The sequence below is a fragment of the Symphalangus syndactylus genome, chromosome 6 (assembly GCF_028878055.3).
Source record: "Symphalangus syndactylus isolate Jambi chromosome 6, NHGRI_mSymSyn1-v2.1_pri, whole genome shotgun sequence".
NCBI lineage: Eukaryota > Metazoa > Chordata > Mammalia > Primates > Hylobatidae > Symphalangus > Symphalangus syndactylus.
The window spans coordinates 106,945,854-106,966,129 of record NC_072428.2 but is presented as its reverse complement, the minus strand read 5'-3'; the positions used below and the strand labels follow the sequence as shown (position 1 = coordinate 106,966,129).

General features: G+C 40.8%; 1 protein-coding gene across 1 annotated transcript in view; it reads right to left on the bottom strand.

The window, feature by feature from the left end:
• The window catches only part of MET (MET proto-oncogene, receptor tyrosine kinase), a 100,253-nt gene that overhangs the window by 5,081 nt on the left and 74,896 nt on the right, over positions 1 to 20,276 (bottom strand). Inside the window, exons 15-19 of the mRNA XM_055283760.2 lie at positions 18,772 to 19,002; positions 16,419 to 16,499; positions 14,931 to 15,112; positions 11,392 to 11,501; positions 10,022 to 10,187 (exon numbers count right to left, since the gene is read on the bottom strand). Of these exons, the coding sequence (XP_055139735.2) occupies positions 10,022 to 10,187; positions 11,392 to 11,501; positions 14,931 to 15,112; positions 16,419 to 16,499; positions 18,772 to 19,002 (770 nt within the window). The remainder of the gene's footprint in view (positions 1 to 10,021; positions 10,188 to 11,391; positions 11,502 to 14,930; positions 15,113 to 16,418; positions 16,500 to 18,771; positions 19,003 to 20,276) is intronic.

Genomic DNA, 20,276 nt, shown 5'->3' with positions numbered 1-20,276 from the left:
GTTCACGTTGCTTGACATGTTGGAGTAGGGGAAGAGATTAGGGACCCATAAGATTGAAATGGGTCTGTGCTGTGGAGGTTTTTAAATGTTGAAAGTGGGTTAGACAGGGCGGGACAAGGTGGTTCACATCTGTAATCCCAGCACTTTAGGAGGCTGAGGTTGTCAGATCACTTGAGGTCAGGAGTTCCGGACCAGCCTGGCCAACATGGTGAAACCCTGTCTCTACTAAAAATACAAAAATTAGCCAGGCATGGTGGTGCGCACCTGTAATCCCAGCTACTTGGGAGGCTGAAGCAGGACAGTCGCTTGAACCTGGGAGGTGGAAGTTGCAGTGAGCTGAGATCGCACCCCTGCACTCCAGCTTGGGCGACAGAGCGAGACTCTGTCTCAAAAAAAAAAAAAAAAAAAGTGCGTTAGACTGAAATCAATGGGACAAGGCTGAGTTGTGCTTAGGGAGATGGCATCTGTAAGCGCCATGCTTAGAACAGAAAGGAGAAACTGATTCACAATATGGAGGCCAGTTAGGAGGTTTCTGAATAAGAATAGGTGAGGGACACTACTGCATACCTACAACATGGAAGCCTATGAGGCTTTACTCTGGAATTAGGGTGGTGAAAGAGTGTATTTGTCATATAATGATTCATGCATAGGCATTATATCCTTTACAAAACATCTTATTTAATCCTTATAATGGATTGTACTTGGTTACAACCCTGTAATGTAATTGGTTTTATTTTAGGATGAGGAAGCCAAAGTTCTGTGATCAGGTCTCCCTATCTGACAGTCTAGGCTACATATAGATTTGTCTGGAGACAAAGTCCCATAAAAGGTGGATGGAGTTGGGTAATTTTCCAAGGAATGAAAGGACATGGACAATAACTGGGTATCAGAAGATAGCTGGAGGACTCATGGGACAGGGGTAAGAGGAAGAAGGTTTCCAGGAAGAGCATTGTATTATCTGCACTCCACACTCCCCTGAACGCATTGTGGGGCTGACAGCAGGGTGAGGGGAGGGACAGTGAAAGAGGAGGTGATGCTGATTAGGATGATGACCAAGAAGAGAGAAGCTGGGGTGTGTGTGTGTGTGTGTGTGTCGGTTAGGGGTGGGGCGGGGGTGAGGGGAGGGAGGTGTACAATTCATGTGCATTAGGAAACAAGTCAGTTTTAGTTTCAAGCCATGAGAGCGCTATCATCCATGCTTACTGTATGGCATTGGTCAAGCCATTTTGAACATCTGAGCACCAGCAATAAGCTCATCTGGAGAATATCTGGCCTAACTTTACTGAAGGTGATGATCAAAGAAATGATTAAATGCGAAAGATGGTTGTAAGCTATGAAAAGTGATAGAGAGGGTTGCTGCTGAGGTAAGTAAGCAAGGAATGATGATAGGCAAATCTGACCATTCAAGAGTAGATGCATGGAGATACAACATCGACACCAGGATTGATAAAATAATAAAAAAAAGAATAAATTGATAAAGGTTTATTAATTGATAAACTGATAAAAATTTCAACAAAATCAAACACTCTTGCTTTTTGAAGGATACCATTAAATAAACGAAAAGGTAATCCACAGACTAGAAAAATGCATTTGTGGGCCAGGCGTGGTGGCTCATGCCTGTAATCCCAGCACTTTGGGAGGCCAAGGCAGGCGGATCACTTGAAGTCAGGAGCCTGGCCAACATGGTAAAACCCTGTCTCTACTAAAAATACAAAAATTAGCTGGGCATGGTGGCTTATGCCTGCAATCCCAGCTACTGGCAAGGCTGAGGTACAAGAATCACTTGAACCCAAGAAGCAGAGGTAGCAGTGAGCCAAGATTGCACCACTGCACTCCAGGCTGGGTGACAGAGTGAGACTTCGTCCCAGAAGAAAAAAAAATGCATTTGCAAAAGTGTATCGCATAAGATATGCTTGTATCCAGAATATACAGAGAACTCGAACAATTCAATAATAAGAAACAAAAACAAGCCAATAAAATAACCCCTAACTAAATTAAGTATTAATAAATACATAGGCAAAAGATTTGAGTAGACACTTTACTAAAGGTGATATAAGGATGGCAAATAAGCTCATGAAAAGAGGCTCGACATCACTAGCCATTAGGGAAATAAACATTAAAAAGAAAATGAGACACCACTACAACCAATTAGAATGACTAACAATCAGAAAACTGACAATGTCAAGTGCGGGAGAGGATGCTGAAAAACTGGAACTCTTATGGATCGCTGGTGGGGACATAAAATGATACAGCCATTTTGAAAAATAGTTGGCAGTTTCTCATAAAGTTGAATGTACACTTACCTTACAACCCAGTTAGTTACTCTTACACCTAGATATTCACCCAAGAGAAATAAAAATTACGTTCACAGAAAAACCTTCAAGCAAATGTCATAGCCATTACAATTATGTATAAGTAATTGCCTGAAACTGGAAAGAACTCAAATGTTCTTTATTATTATTATTTTTGAGACGGGTCTCACTCTGTCATCCAGGCTGGAGTGCAGTGGCATGATCTCAGCTCACTGCAACCTAAGCCATCCAGGGTTCAAGCGACTGTCCCGCCGCAGCCTCCTGAATAGTTGGGATTACAGGCATGTGCCACCACTCCCGGCTAATTTTTTGTATTTTTAGTGGAGATGGGGTTTTACCATGTTGGCTAGGCTGGTCTCGAACTCCTAACATCAAGTGATCTGCCCTCCTCGGCCTCCCAACTTGCTAGGATTACAGGCATGAGCCAACTCTCCTGGCCCCAAATGTTCTTTAGCTGGTGAATGGATAAATAAAACGTGGCACATCTGTACAATGGAATACTACCCAAAAACAAAAAGGGATGAACTAGTCTGCTGTGGAAAACAGTAGAGAGGTCCCCAAAAAATTGAAAATAAAATTACCATATGATCCAGCAATCCTATCTCTGTGTGTATATACAAAAGAATTGAAAAAAAGGATCTCAAAGAGAATTTTTACATCCATGGCCACTGCAGCACTATTCACAATAGCCAAGAGGTATAAGAAACCTAAATGTCCATTGACAGATGAGCGGATAAAGAAAATGTGGCATATATATACAATGGAATATTATTCTGCCTTTAAAAAGAAGGAAATCTTGTCATATACCACAACATGGATGAAGATTGAGAATATTTTGCTAAATGAAATAAGTCGGTCCTAAAAAGACAAATACTGCATAATTCCACTTATATGAGGTGTCTGAAGTAGTCAAACTCTTAGACAATGTAGAATGGTGGTTGCCAGGGCCTGGGGGAGAGAGAGGAGAATTGTTGTTTAATGGATACAGAGTTTCAGTTTTTCTAAGATGAAAAAGTTCTAGAGATCTATTGCACAACAATGTTTGTATAGTTAATGATACTGTACTGTGTATTTAAAAATGGTTCTATGCAGCCATTAAAAGGAACAAGATCATGTCTTTTGCAGGGACATGGATGAAGCTGGAAGCTGTTATCCTTAGCAAACTAACGCAGGAACAGAAAACCAAACACCGCAAGTTCTCACTAAGTGGGAGCTGAACAATGAGAGCACATGAACACAGGGAGGGGAACAACACACAATGGGGCCTATCAAGGGAGGGGAGGAGCATCAGGAAAAACAGCTAATGCATGCCGAGCTTAATACCCAGGTGATGGGTTGATAGGTGCAGCAAACCACCATGGCACATGTTTACCTATGTAACAAATCTGCACATCTTGCACATGTACCCTGGAACTTAACATAAAATAAAAATGGTTCAGATGGTAAATTTTATGTATTTTTTTGACACAATAAGAAAGGAATGAATTACCGATACATTACTACTACTGATACAACAACATGGATGGCTCTCAAATGTAATATGCGAAGTAAAAGGAGACAGACTCATAAGACTACTGACTGCCTGATTCCATTTATATGACATTTTAGAAAAAGTAAAACTCTAGAGACAGAAAATAAATCCGATTTTCTGATTTCCAGGTCCTGGGGATAGGGTAGAAGTTGACTACAAAGGAGCATAAGGAAATTTTCTGAGATGATAGAACTGTTCTATGTCCTGATTGTTGGGGTGGTGGTTACACAATGGCATGCATTTGTCAAACACTGAAAAGAATGAGGAGTGGGTAAATTACACAATGGTGATGCCATTAATCAAAGCCAGGAGGTGAGAAATTGAGGGTTTGGTGGGAAAGAATTTGATTTTGGATGTGGTAAATTTGTGACACTGATGATGACATCCAGGTAGAGAGAATCAAAGGTGGTTATTGATGGGAATGGTTCCAACTGTTGGTGGAGGATGACCCCTAAAGACAAAGATCCTGGGAGACAGCTACATCTGAGAGAAGGAAGACAGAAGGAAGAGAAGCCATTGAGGATAAAGAAAACAACCTAGAAACAGGGGGAAAACTGGAAGTTTCAGTGTCCCAGAAACCAAAGGAAGAGGAAATTTCAAGAAAAATGAGGGTTACAATAATTTTAAACGCTTCAGAAAGATGAGGCAGATAAGGGCTGAGAACAAGAAAGTCAATACACAGTTTAATGGAAGAACTTGTATTAAGTGTGGAACAATGTATAATACAATTACAACACCCATTGCAAAAGGGTTCAGAGGAGGGTGTGAGTGATTTCCAGTGTAGTGACACTCCGATTTTGTTTGAATGGACTTAAAGAGTATTCAGACTTTAGCCAACCTCCATTTGGACATTTTCTAGAAAGAAAACCCAATCTACAAGCAGGCAAGTTTTTGGTCGTAGGTTTCAACATACACACAGCTCATTACATGCTTTTGGAAATGTTCCATGTCAACATTCAAGATTGTGCTGTCCTGGAAGTAAAACACTGTGCAAATTTATCCATGCAATCAGTAACCATTTCCCAAAGCAGCATTAAGTACAGATTATTCAGGTTCAGCCTTTATGTAGCACAAAATAGTGGCTTTCGACGAGAGTGAGAAAGAAATAGCACCATCCTATCTGCAGAAACCTACGTACATTTCCAGTCAAGTATCTGAGTGACTGTGGCTATGGGGGTAGCCTTGGCCTTTGTGCTGTCTGTGTGTGTTTGTTGGGGAGGTGGTGGTATTGCTGTGTGTGTGTGGCTGCCAAGAAGCTTAGAATCCCAACACTTGCCCTAAACATCCAAAATTTCATCAGGCTGTTTTTTATAAATCAGCTTTGTTGAGGTATAATTTATAGATCATAAAACTCACCAATTTTAAGTGATTGGTGAAGTTTAGTAAATTAAAGTGATTAAATGATGTTTAGTAAATTTACATAGACGTGCAGCTATCATATCATCACAGTCCAGTTTTAGATCATCTCAACATTCCAGAAAATTCCTTCATGCACATTTGTGGTTTATCCTCACTCCTTCTCTCAGCCCCAGGAAACCACTGATTTGTTTTCTGACTCTATAGTTCTGCCTCTTTCTAGAAATTTCATATAAATGGGACCATTCAACATGTAATTTTTTTATTTGCCTTTTTTCACTTTACATAATGTTTCTGAGGTTTATCATGCTGTAGTAGGCATCAGTAATTCCTTTATGTTGATGAATGTTTTAGTCCATTGTATGGACACACCACATTTTGTTTATCCACTCACCTGTTGATGGACATTAAGATTGCTTCTGGTTTTTGGCTATTATGAAGAAAACTACTGTGATCGTTCATGTACAAATCTTCATGTGAGCATATGTTTCATTTCACGTGCTCATTAGCTAGCTATTCATACGTCCCTTTGGTAAAATGTCTATTCAAATCTTCTGCTTACTTAAAAAAATTGAGTAATTTTGCCTTCGCTATGGTTTGAATGTGTCCCTGAAAGTTCATGTGTTGGACACTTAATCCCTTCCCAATGCAACAGTGCTCAGAGGAGGGACCTTTAAGAGGTAATTAGGTCATGAGGCTCTACTCTCACGAGTGGATTAATGTCATTATCTTGGGAGTTAGTTCATTATTGTGGAAGGGGGTTTGTTATAACAGAGAGTCTGGTCACCTCTTGCTCTCTCTTGCACTCTCTCACACCCATGTGATGCCTTCTACCATGTTATGACACAGCAAGAAGACCTTCAGCAGATGTGGCCCCTTGATCTTGGACTTCCTGGCCTCCAGAACTGTGGGCCAAATACATTTCTGTTCATTACAAATCCCCCAATTTGTGGTATTGTGTTATAGCAGCACAAAACAGACTAAGACAGTCTTATTACTGAGTTGTAAGAGTTGGCTCTGGCTTCTTAATGGCAGACTAACACTCAAGTCTGAATGAACAGTATGTTCTTGGAGGATGGGTTAATTCTCCCTATCTTTTGCCTTCACCTGCCACTGTCACTAACATGTCCCCAGTCTCCCTCTCTAGCACCCACTTCTTTCACCTCTTTCAGAATCTTTCAGGATCAAAATCTGAGACATTAAGCTCTACACGGCACTATCACTTTCTCTTACCAATCTCATGCATGCTGAAGTCCTGGTCCTCCACCATGACCTATGACCTACTTACTCATTGAAAACAAACTCCCAATCACCTCAACTTATTCTCTAATAGTTCCCCTACCTCCTCACAGGAACTGAAACTCAGCTTTCACTTGAAGTCACAATTTCTTTGAAACTCTTGCCAATAGGGGCCACACCTCTCCCTTTTGCTGATTCACAGAGAGGTCTTATTGCTTCCCATGCCACACACTCAGATCTCTGACCCATCATCTCTCAAAAGCTACCAACCCTTTCTCTTCAAGTGCATGTTCCCCGTGAACATTATTTTCTGACTACTTTGTTTGCACATTTTCCTTTTTTAGTTGTTAATCTCAAGGACTGAAACATCAAATGTTTCTCTATCTCCAGGCATCACAGTCCTCTGACTTACAACATGTGAATAGAATAAGTGTACTCTCCATTCCGTTCAACACCTGTGCTTCTCAGCACACTCTAGACCTCCAAATCACTCAAGCTACTCAGCTTCCAAGACCCTTCCGGTGTACTGAGTAGCAGTGGACTCTGTAGAGCACCCAATTTCTCCTTGAAACTTTCTCTTCCTCTGACTTTCATAGTGGTCTCTGCTTCTGGGTCCCTTACCTCACTGTTTTTCTCTTTCACTTTATATATGTAGGATCTATTGAATAATTGCTTTTGGACTCTCAAAAGCATATTCCCAGCCTTGACCCCTGCTATAGACTGAATTGTGTTCCCCAGAAATTCATATGTTGAAGCTCTAAGCCCCACTGTGACAGTGTTTAACGATGGGGCCATTTAGAGGTAATTCAGTTTAGACAAGGTCATGAGGGTGGGCCTTCATGCTGGGATTAGTGCCCTTCTAAGAAGAGATACTGGAGAACTGACTCTCATTCTTTTAGCCATGTGAGGACACAGCAAGAAGGTGGCCATCTACAGGCCAGGAAGAGAGCCCTCAACAGAGCCCAACCATGCTGGCACCCTGATCTTGGACTTCGAGCTTTCAGAATGGTTAGAAATAAATTTTTATTGTTTAAGCCAACCAGTCTGTGGTCTATTGTATGACAGCCCAGGCTGAATAATACATTTTTTACAAGTTGCAGATTCACATTTTGAATTGCCTGATGGACTTCTCTGCCTGAACATTCTACTCCCAAGGCAAACTCAGTGTGTTTAAGGCTCAACTTGTTATTTTTCTTCTGAGTCCAGCTTTTGCTTCTGTGCTTCACATATGTGTTATTGCACCAGCATATACCTTTGCTCATCTTTGACTTTTTATCAATTCCTTGGTAAATACTTTTGATTCTACCTCTGAGATGCTCCTCCTTTCATCTCTTCCTTTCCATTCTCATTGTGTCTGTATTATTTCAAGTTGCACCTCTCACTTCATCTTCCTGCTTCTACTCCTTTCAAGTTGTCTTAGAGAATGATTGATATGGTTTGGATTTGTGTCCCCATTCAAATCTCATGTTGAATTATAATCCCCAGTGTGGGAGCTGAGGCCTGGTGGGAGGCGACTGCATCATGGAAGTAGATTTCTCCCTTTGGTGCTGTTCTCATGATAGAATTCTAAGGAGATCTGGTTGTTTAAAAGTGTGTGGCACCTCTCCCCTTGGTGAAAGCTTGTCCCCACCTTGGTCCTGTTCTTGCCATGTAAGATGCCTGCTCCTGCTTTGCCTTCTGCCATGGGTAAAAAGCTCCCTGAGACCTCCCCTTAGTGCTGGGGCATTGCCAGGTGGGGCTGTGAGAAGAGGGCCACCATCCTCCAGACCCCAGAATGGTAGGTCCACTGACAGTTTGCACCGTGTGCCTGGAAAAGCTGCAGGCACTCAATGCCAGCTGATGAAAGCAGCCATGGGGCTGAGCCCTGCAGAGCCACATGAGCAGAGCTGCCCAAGGCCTTGGGAGCCCATCCCTTGCATCAGTGTGCCCTGGATATGAGACATGGAGTCAAAAAAATTATTTCGGAGCTTTAAGATTTAATAACTGCCTTAAGATTTAATAACTGCCTTGCTGGGTTTCAGACTTGCACAGGGCCTCGGACTTCCATAGGGCCTGGAGCCAATTTTGGCCAATTTCTCCCATTTGGAATGGGAGCATTCACCCAATGCCTGTACCCGCATTGTATCTTGTAAGCAACTAACTTGTTTTTGATTTTACAGGCTCATAGGCAGAAGGGACTTGCCTTGTCTCAGATGAGACTTTGGACTTGTACTTTTTAGCTGACGCTGCAATGAGTTAAGACTTTGGGGGACTGTTGGGAAGGCATGATTGTGTTTTGAAATGTGAGAAGGACGTGAGATTTGGGAGGAACCAGGGCGGAATGATATGGTTTGACTCTGTGTTCCCACCCAACTCTCATGTTAAATTGTAATCCCCAATGCTGAGGGAGGGGTGTGGCTGGAGGTGATTGGATCATGGGGGCAGATTTCTTCCTTTGGTGCTGTTCTTGTGATAGAGTTCTCAGGAGATCTGGTTGTTTAAAAGTGCATGGCACTTCCCACAGCCCCGTTGGTCCTGCTCCTGCCATGTAAAATGCCTGCTCCTATTTTGCCTTCTGCTATGGGTAAAAGCTCCCTGCGGCCTCCCCAGCTATGCTTCCTGTAGAGTCTGCAGAACTGTGAGCCAATTAAATCTGTTTTTATAAGTTACCCAGGCTCAGTATTTCTTTATAGCAGTGCGAGAACGGACTAATACAATGATGAAAGATTGCAGTCTAATCTGATTACGTTTTTGTTTCCACATTACCAGAGAATAAACTCCATACTCTCTAGTTCGGTTTTCAAGGAACTCTATGACCTAGTATAAGTATATTTTTCTCTGTTTATTCTCATAACTTCCCTCTGTGTGTTCTGTTCTTGACAAATAATCAACTAAGTACTGTTTCCGTATAACTTTACAGGTGCTTATACTTTCCTGCTTTTCTGCCACACCTGGATCGGTATTTCCATTGCCCAGCTGCCCAAGTCCAAACCTGCTATCTTTTAACCCAATTCAAATGCCACTTCTCCTTGGGTGGAAGGGGAATGTGGTGAATCTGGCTGCCCAGGTGAGTATTTCTCCCAGCCTCAGCACTCAGGTGCATGCCTTTTGAGGGCTTGTTCTGTGCAAGAAGGATGGCCTTTGCAGATAAGGGAAGGTACTTTACTAGCTACGCCCACGGATCATGCCCTCACTGCTAGACTGCCTCAGTTACAGCTTCCAGATTTCTTGATGTGGAATTCTTGCTCACCTGGGGCTATGAGAATCAGGGCTCATTCCAGGCCACCTGTGTCACAGTCATTGTTGACCATCTCATCTCTTCCCTTCTGAGCCAAAGTTCTTGGCCGACAGGGTTCATGCCTAGTTCAGCTCTGGGCTTCCTAAGGAGCTGCTATGTTGCACCATTCAACAAATATTTTTGAATAAATGAGTGAATTTATGAAAATATACAATGTGTACATATCAGACAAGTCCATTTTTACATATGAAGAAAACTGGAATTCGTGGTGTTGAATTTTTTTTTAAATTAAGTAGTGATAAAACTTCAAAAAAAGTTGGATATGAAAGTAAAAGAGGAGAAACTCAGAGATAACCAATACATTACCACATCTGACTTGGTGGTAAACTTTTGAGTTTGCAGACTTTCCAAAGCCATCCACTTCACTGGCAGCTTTGCACCTGTTTTGTTGTGTACACTATAGTATTCTTTATCATACATGTCTCTGGCAAGACCAAAATCAGCAACCTTGACTGTGAATTTTTCATCCAGCCTACAGAAAGGACAAAAATTATTACCCATGGCTGAAATAGAATAATTTACAATGATGCTGAATATCTACAGATTAAACAAGTGGCTTCAGTATTTGAAATCCATAAATTCTGAAGGAAATATTTCATTTGGCCTCTATTGACTAACGCTAAATTACAACAGAATTCTTGAATAAAAATGCTTGACATTGACATTGCCAATTCAACAGGCTGAGGAAAGAGATCATGAATTGTATGGCGTAAGAAAGTCCTTTTTGCTTTAATGTAGATCTGCAGTAGTAAGGCTGTCTCCCCTGTGGGTTTACTTTGGTTGCTAAATGAAGTATGCTAATTGACTACCCAAGCAATCACGAATCTTCACTTGTCAACTGATTAGTGATACTCAGTTTTATGGGAGAGCATGACAGGGGACTGATACTTTACTTTTTCATTCTTAAATGAGCTAGGTTAGCATACAAAACTCATGTATCCCACCACTGAGGTAATAGAGAACTAGGATACACAGTAAAGCATCTAAGAAAAACAGCGAAGTTCAACAAAAATCAATTTCTGCTATCTGGGGCTATGCATCCTCTGTTTAAGCTGGCTTTTATGTTGTTACATTGACCAAAACCAAGGTAGGAAATTAATAGCACAGCTCTTTCATTCACACATACCATAAGTCATGAATCAGTGCTATGCAAGGGAAAACATGAACTCAGTTACAAACTGTTGACTGTTGTATTATATAGCCAGGCAGCCAGACACAAATAAAGTTCTTTGTATATTCATTGCCAATACCATTTTTGGTAGGGCTTCAGCAGGCTGGCTTCAAATCCACTCTTGGGAAGTTGCAATATGTTGGTATTTGTGTTCCCAGCCCTCTCCTTTTCACTGTCAAATGCTGAAGATCAAATTCTCCCTCCCCAACACTAATGCAGTGTGAAACCACAACATTGAGAACTACTGGAGGGAAGGACTGAGAAAAGCAAAAGTACATAACAGCTGTTTAAGACCCCCTATGGAGAATCCTTTTAAATTCTCTGTTGGATAAAGTCTGAAAGTCCCACCCACATCCCCAGGGCTTACACATCGATTTAAGATTGTAACAGAAATAAAGGACTTTTGCATAAGAAGAGAAAACAGCCTAACTAGCATTGAACAGTGGGAAACAGATTCCTCCTTGTCACTTAATTTGGACTGTGGCACAGAGATTCTAATACTTACATACAGTTTCTTGCAGCCAAGTCTCTGTGGACAAACTTTTTGCTTGCAAGATATTTCATGCCTTTGGCTACTTGAAGACCAAAGCCAATAAGATCTTTTACAGTTGGATTCTGCAATCAAAGAGAGTTAGAAAAGCATAAACTAAGCATCTACTGTTCTAATTTTGACCTTAGAATTCTGAAATGTTTATTTATAAAAAATTATCTTGTCTCAAAAATTAGTTTGGTCTTAATGGCTCAAGCCTGTAATCCCAGAACTTTGAGAGGCCAAGGCGAGAGGATGGCTTGAGGCCAGGAGTTTGAGATCAGCCTGGGCAACACAGTGAGATCCTGTCTTTACTCCCATCCACCGACCACAAAAAAGTTAGCCTGGTGCGGTGGTGTGCACCTGTAGTCCCAGCTGCTTAGGAGTCTGAGGAAGGAGGATTGCTTGAGCCCAGGAGTTGGATACTGCAGTGCACTGTGACTGTGCCACTGCACTCCAGCCTGGGTGACAGAGACCTTGTCTCCAAAAACAAGAAACAAAACAACAACAACAAAAAATGTGCCCCATTGACAGATCAACCATTTGTTAAGTATTTATTGTATGCAAAACACCAGGCTAATTGTTTTCATAAATTACAGCTACTTCTACACTTCTGTCAGGCAGGTGTTACAGGCTCCATTTTCCAGATGGGAAAATGGAAGTGTTTTAAAACGTAGTTTTGTTATTTTCCGGGTATGATGAGGCCAACAGAACAGGAGACAACTGCCATTGAAAAGTTAGTTTGCTACTCACAGTTTGCAAGAGGAGGGGGCACACCCTGTCATGCAGGGTCACATGGGGGAAACCCCGGGGTCTGGAGGCAGAGAGAGTGAGGGGAAAAACATGAGCAAGAGCCTTCATTGCAGTTTCCCTGGGAAGAAACTGGTAAGGCAGGGTAAGCAGGTTTGGAGCTGGCCAATCTGGAGTATTTCAGCAGGCTCCAAGGATAGTTCTAGTTGTCTGGAACTGGGCCCTGGGGTGATTAGGGCAGGTGGACAGTGGCCCAAAGTGTAAGAGCCTGATAAAGGAGGAGGTTAGATAAGGGCTCTGGATTGGTAGGTTTGCACATGACAGGTATGCTTTGAAGGCAAGCTGTTTACTATTTGTAGGAATTAGCTAGCCTTGGGAGGGACAGTTCCTCCAGGGTCAGTAAGGCCCAAGATGTTAGAACATCAGAAGCAGAGTGAATAGAGGAGGCTCAGAAAGAAATCACCCCAAACCACTCAGCTGTCAAGTCTGGTGATGTCACTGGCTGGCAATCAGGAGCGGGGGAGTTTGTCAGTGCAAGATGTAGTCAGTGAGGACCCTGCAAAACTGGGACCCTGCAAAAGGGGACCCAGTGGGGACCCTGTTAAGTATTAAATAAATACTTAACAAAAGGGCTGTAGCCCCCCTCAGTGCACACAGCATAGAGAAAGGCCAGTTCCTGGTTTTAGGTTTCTCTTTAAGACACATCTGGGTTTGTGGTTGCTCTCAGTATCAGCTCCTTGGATTAAAAAAGGCCATGGCAGTGTTCTGTTCTGGATAACAGGAAATCTCTATCATGCTTTAATCCTGGGGTAACAGTACCCTAGAGAAGGTAGCACCTCCAGCCACATTAATCCATCAGGGTAATAACAAAAGTTGAAGTGGGAAAGTGGGGTCTGTCAGGGCAGCTGTGTGCTTTGTAAGGTCAATTCGCCTTATCTGCAAAAGTTCACTGCCAGGGAATGTTTTATTCCGTTGGCTGAGTAATATCTCATTACTCTCCTAGAGCTTATTTTCTCTGATAATTTGACCCCATATTTATAAAGTTGCTTTTGATCAACTTCATTACCTCCCACAGAGACCTGGAGAGCAGGAACCCCGACGGAGCCTGAGGCCATCTATGAATTCAGGTCTTGAGATTCTTATTCCCACCCTCCCTGGTCCTGGCTTGGTGACTTTTAGGTCCTGGCATAAATGTCAAGAAAAAAATCTACCACTTGCAAGAGCCTAAGAACCTTTTTTTGTAACCCTTAGCTGATTCATTCAACAATTATTTACTGAGAGTCTATGTGCTAAACACTGTTTTAGGTGTTGGAGCCACAGCAGTGAACAAAATACACAAAAATCCTACCCTCATGAGCTTCCATTCTAATGGGATGAGAGTGTGTGTACATATATATGCATACATATACATTTATATAGCTATTGTTTATTTGTTTATTATCTACTACAGTGCTATTCAATAGAAATATAAAGCAAGACACACATGTAATATAAAATTTTCTAGTAGCCATACTCAAAAGTAAAAAGAAACAGGTGAAATTAGTTTTCACAATATATTTTTCAACCCCCAAAATCCAAAATATTTCAGCATGTAATCAATATAAACAACTACTGGCTGGGCGCGGTGGCTCATGCTTGTAATCCCAGCACTTTGGGAGGCCGAGGCGGGTGGATCACGAGGTCAGGAGATCGAGACCACGGTGAAACCCCGTCTCTACTAAAAATACAAAAAATTAGCTGGGCGTGGTTGCGGGCGCCTGTAGTCCCAGCTACTCGGAGAGGCTGAGGCAGGAGAATGGCATGAACCCGGGAGGCGGAGCTTGCAGTGAGCCGAGATCGCGCCACCGCACTCCAGCCTGGGTGACAGTGAGAGACTCCGTCTCAGAAAAAAAAAAAAAAAAAAAAAAAAAAAAAAAAAAAAAAAAAAAATTATATATATATATATATATATATATATATATATATATATATAAACAATTACTAGTGAGATATTTCACCTTCTTTTTTTTTTATACTAAGTATTCAGAATCTCGGATGTATTCTACACCATGCAGCACATTTCAGTTTGAACTAGCCTCCTTTTTCACGTGGCTCATGGCCGTAGCATTGGACAGCTCAGGCCTCGTGTATCAGATGACGGTAAGTGTGATGGAGGAAAATAGAGCAGGGAAGAGGAGTCTGAAACCATGAGGGTGGGTGGTCAGTTGCAATTTTAAACAGATTAGGGAAGGCTTATGTTGAAGATGACATTACGGCCAAGAGCTGAAGAAGATGAGGAAGTGAGATATGTGGCTATTTGCGGGGAGAGTGTTCCAGGCTGAGGGAGCACAAGTGCAAAGTTCCTGAGGTGTGAGAGTGGATGGCAAGGGTGAGGAACAGCAAGGGACGCATCTGGAGCTAATTTTTCAATGCCTTCTAGAGTTAACATTCCATATGGGCTGAGGCTTGCTCTGCTTCCACTTCTCCTGTGCTGTGCACAGTTTCTGGCACATAGTAGACATGCAAAGATGACTAAATGTCCCTATCGGGGGAAGGTAGAGCAAGGTTGCTTGCAGAGCAAGTAAGAATCATTGCTCCAGGAAACCCTTCCAGGTGTCACTATTTCCCACCAGGATAGAAGACTTTGAGGTACATTTGAATGATGCTAACATTTTAAATGTGCATCTTTGACTACTAGCTTTTTAAAGACTCAGAGCAGGCCTATTTTGAAGGGATGGCTGGCTTACAGCTAGTTTGCCAGTTAGTAAGCTTGGCAGTCAACTTACATGAGTCTCATTTCGAATGAAATTTCGAAGATCTCCATGTTTCATGTATGGTAGGACCACCAGCGGAGACCCTTCACTTCGCAGGCAGATTCCCAGGAGCGAGAGGACATTGGGATGACTAAAATCTTTCATGATGATTCCCTCCGTCAGAAATTGGGAAACTTCTCCTATGTCAGTGATTCCTAAGAAATCCAGTGGTGGAGATATTAACTTCATTACAGAACAGTGAATACTTTTGTCAAATTTAGATAGGAAGAGCAATGAAATGGAAAACCACACAGTTAGCATCTTGTCCTGAGGGTTTGACTCTAGAGCGTTCTTTTTACAACACATCTGAGTGAATGATGCCACCCTGCACTATGCCTTCCAGTCACCACCTACACCCACTTTTGCAGGATAGAGTCCAGCCAGCCACCAGATTGCCTCCTATAAACTTAGTGCAAAGTTTGTACTTAGGTTTCATAAAGACTGTCCCTTTATTTCCCTCGTGGTCAGGCTTCCAACAAAATTAACCATGTAGAACACTGCTTGGCACGTTGATTTATATTTTAAAAAGACTGAAATAGTTGTGACAGTAAAGTGTCTTGCAGGAAAATCTTTCATTTGTGCACTTAAACCTTATTAAGTCCCATATAAAGTTTGTAGTAAAGCTGGTTAACATTTTTCAGGCTGCTGCAATTTGCAAGCAGAAAATGAGAAATGGGAGTAGAAAACGCAAGCATGTGAGACCTGTCAACACAGGCGGAGCCAGGAACACTATGTATGTGGAATACACTGTTTGTGTAATATAGTAATTTATGGCTGTAATTATGGCTTGGGGTCACCAATAAAGACTTAGTTTGTATTTGGAAGCATTCCCTTAAACAGAGTATGCATTTCATCTTAAAAAGATTTTCTCAATAACAGCTAAAATTTTAAGTAATGTCCCAGCATTAAAAAGGGGTAAGTTTCATTTATTTAGGAAGTTCATGTATGTGGAATGCCTCATTCTCCAAAAATGTGGATAAATGAGGTATTACCATACTTATGCTTTTTCAATTTTTGGCCAGCATAGTTTTCTCCTGTTTGTCTTATTTCATTTTTTATCTTTTTAATGGAAGTCATGGTTAAAAAATAATTACAGTAATGCCTCAGGGTAAAATGAGTCATTACTACTGTATGTGCCAACATGCTTCCAATAGTTTCCAGAAATGTCACTTGCAAAACAAATATTATAAACCAAACATAGTTATAGTTAAATGATACTCAGTTCATCCAAGAACCTCATTTCTCCTACCCTCTTACTAATGAGGGCTCTGAGGGATCATTTCAGAGGAAGTAGTTCAATAAAAGTCTAGAACAAAACAAATTTTCAGGATTAGGCCCATAATTTCAGTGGTAGCTGATTTTTCCACGAGGGGAAAGTGTAAATCAACATTTTATTATAAGCTATTTATTGGGTTGCAAACCACAAAAGTATACTCCACGGTTAAATAAAATGCCACTTACTGTTCAAGGATTTCACAGCACAGTGAATTTTCTTGCCATCATTGTCCAACAAAGTCCCATGATATACACAACCAAAATGCCCTGTGCAAAAGAAAGAACTTGGTTAGCACTGCATAACATTTAATTATGAAATAATTATTTATCAAGCCCTTATTAGCTTCATTTTATTCTTTCTTCTTTCTATACAGCAAAAGAGTACATTTAAAGAATACTTTTAACAGTACCACTGTAGGCATGTAGGTGTGTTTGTAAATACATATGTAGATGCAACACATTTCACCCAAGGATATAAGCAACGTGATTATTTAATTCATGAATAAGTAGTAGATGATATGACTCATAATAAAGCCTAATCTAATAAAATATTCAACCATAGTGGAACCACTGAAAAGGTCAGTAACATCTGCCTCATCAAATAAATTTTTTTAAAGGATGACATAGTATTTTAAAATATGAAAATAAAGTTAACCCACATGAAGAACTATAATAAGTTCTCTATATTCTAATAAACCAAAGTGAAATAAAAATGCTACCATTAAAAATAGGATTAGTATTATAGAATAAGGATTTCCCCATTAGTCACTGGTTAATACGTAATCCAGGTTGGCAGAAACTGAAAGGCAGTTGCCCAAATGAAGCAAATTCACCCTGACTCACTTCATCCAGTTCTCTCTGGCTTTAACCACATCATTTTCCCAATGGTAGCCTTTTATCCAGTGGCAGTAATTTTCCCCAGAGGTGCCAAATGTCTGATAGCTGTGTAAGTCATTCACTAATTAATTCATCCAGCTGGCCAAGACACCATGAGTGCCTAGTATGTGAGTGTCAGGCATTAGGCTACCCTCTAGTAATGCAAAGAAGAATAAAATAAAACTTATGTTTTTGAGTGCTCCTGTTCTCCTGGAGAAAGACATATAAATACATAGTAGCTAATATTTATAGAGCTGTTAATGATTATAACTTCAAAAGAGAAATAATTGCCATTTTAGTACCTTTCATGATAAAAAATTCTAGTTTTCCCAATGTGTAGAATTAGAACACAATTAGTGAGTCCACACACTCTAAAATTGATGCAATTACTGGGATTTATAGGCCTATGACAGAACTATATATTACTCTGAAGAGAAATGGAAAGATGTTAACAGTGAAGCCACTCTTGGGGAAGAAGGAGCACACGAACGATTACGCTCTGGGGTGTTTGACAGAAGAATGTGTGGATGCTACCACAGGAAAGTGAGAAGGCCTTGTGTTCATATAAGGGAAATCACGCCATCAGCTTCTCTTGTATCACACTGGCAGATGCCTGTACAACCTCTTGTAGCACATATAGAATAAAAGGGATCAGAGGCCATTCAGTATTAAGGGTAAAAGCTTTTTAGAAAAAAAAAAAAAAAAAAAAAAAAGAACAGTGAAGTTCGTTTCCCAGTTTTTGATTGGTTTCTTTTCCTGCTAAATATTTCCACAAATACTGTTTATGCTAGCTGTTATTGCTGCTTTGGCTAGCTTATTACAAATATTCATTTATCTTTGTATAAAGAAATTGGAGTGCATTGTAGAGATGATATATGTTGCTTTAGATCAGGGGAATGCTATAAATTCTCTGTCTTCTGATGCTGTCCAGCAGTGTACAAACTGCTATAAACCAGGCTTCATAGAGTTTGTCACTGTTCTCAGGGTAAAGAAAGACTGGAGAGAGATTGAATAAAAATATTCAAAATTAAAGGAGTGATATTTATTTATTTATAAGTATTTATTTTTTTGAGATGGAGTCTCGCTCTGTCACCCAGACTGGAGTGCTGTGGCACAACCTTGGTTCACTGCAACTTCCACCTCCTGGGTTCAAGCAATTCTCCTTGCCTCAGCCTCCCCAGTAGTTAGGATTAAAGGCACCTGCCACCACGCCTGGCTAATTTTTGTATTTTTTAGTAGAGATGGAGTTTTGCCATGTTGGCCAGGATGGTTTTGAACTCCTGACCTCAGGTGATCTGCCTGCCTCGGCCTCCCAAAGTGCTGGGATTACAGGTGTGAGCCACTGCACCCCGCCCTGATTTTTAGAAGAAAGTAAATGGCACCTTCGAAGAAACTATAGTTGCTAGTACACACAGGATGAGGATGAATTGTGATTTAGTTCTAATATGTTTGGGGGATTATCCAATTGCTTCCATGCACAAGGGCAAATCCCCACGGATATGATTTACAGGGCTGCATTTCTATAGAACAGAAATCAAGTACACTTGTTATCACTGCTCTGTCAGTTGCTTTCACCATTGTCTAAGTTCCTAATCTGCAAAGCCGAAGATAAAATGCTTACTGGAAAATTGTATTTAACAAAAAGCTGAGTGGAAATACTTACCTCTTCCTATGACTTCATTGAAATGCACAATCAGGCTACTGGGCCCAATCACTACATGCTGCACTGCCTGGACCAGCTCTGGATTTAGAGCACTGAGGTCAATGTGGACAGTATTTTGCAGTAATGGACTGGATATATCAGAGTCCCCACTAGTTAGGATGGGGGACATGTCTGTCAGAGGATACTGCACTTGTCGGCATGAACCGTTCTGAGATGAATTAGGAAACTGATCTGTAAGATGAAGGAAAATTATTAAAGAACAACAGTAAAACCTCATTTAATGGGGACTGAAACAGGAAGAGCTTTTATAATGGAATTAGTTTGATAAAAATGATAATAAGTTGGGAAAAGATACTAAGTTATATATACAAGCATTTCATAAAATGTTTACAGATTTTCATTTAAGTAGACTAAGTGCTAACTTTGAAAGCTTTTTACCCTCATTTCCTTAGACATTTCTCTTTTTATCAGTAGCAAAAAGCCATGCTTGTGGTTTATTTTTGAATATACTATGTCCTTAAGAATGGAAGCAGCAAAGATAGTTGAGCAATTGCCTGGTCTCACAAAAATCCAGCTCAAATATAAGAAAATGAAAAAGATGCCTTTTGAGAGACTACTATTTATTAATGGAATTAATTACTGTTGTGCAAAACCTATGGATTCCTGGCCAAGGGAAAAATACACATACGATTAGAAATAAATAATGGCTATATTCCCAGAACTGAAAGCTTTTCACATTAGTGGTAAATTCTCCACTGTGCAGTGATGGCACTGGATTTAGTGTTACTGTTGTTTAGAGAAGGCAGGTTAGATCTCAGTTAGTGGACCATCCTGGTTGTTTAGTTAAGGACACTATGAAAGGGGTAAGCATTCTTTATAAGTTGATCTTCATAATCAAAGCTCTGTAAGAACCTCAGGCAAAGTTCCCTTTTGCAAGGAGAAATTTTTTTCATTTCAGGGGAAGAAATTGTGCTGATAGTCAATTTCTTAATGCCAAATAGGGCATTTCCACTTTCCCTTTCTCTTTCCACTGGGAATTCACACATATCAAGGAGGGGGCATCATAGCCACAGCAACTGACGTGAAGATAAACTAGGCATAGTATTGAAATGTATTAGTATGTAACATAGAGGGTTATGTGGGGGTTCCTTATTGGCACCAAAACATATCATTTGTTTGCAAATAAGCAGGAGAATCAGAATCTGAGAGAAGGGCATAAAAAGAATGCTGTTAGTACCTTGACTATTCCTAATCCCACTTGAGCATTTTTAGTATTTTCTACAGTGGACAGTTTGATTAATAATAAATGAACTTGGCCAAAAGTGGTTCCAGAAAAGCTTTGGGCATCAATTACAGTTAAAGTAGACACTAGCCAGAAAAAAGACAGGAGCAACCTTTAAAAGAAGGATGTGGAACATCAGTGAAGTACCTGAAATGTTGGGCGAGTGAGGAAGGAAGGAGCCTAGTTGGGTACTTGCTCCCTTAATTCCAAGAAGTCAGGGTCT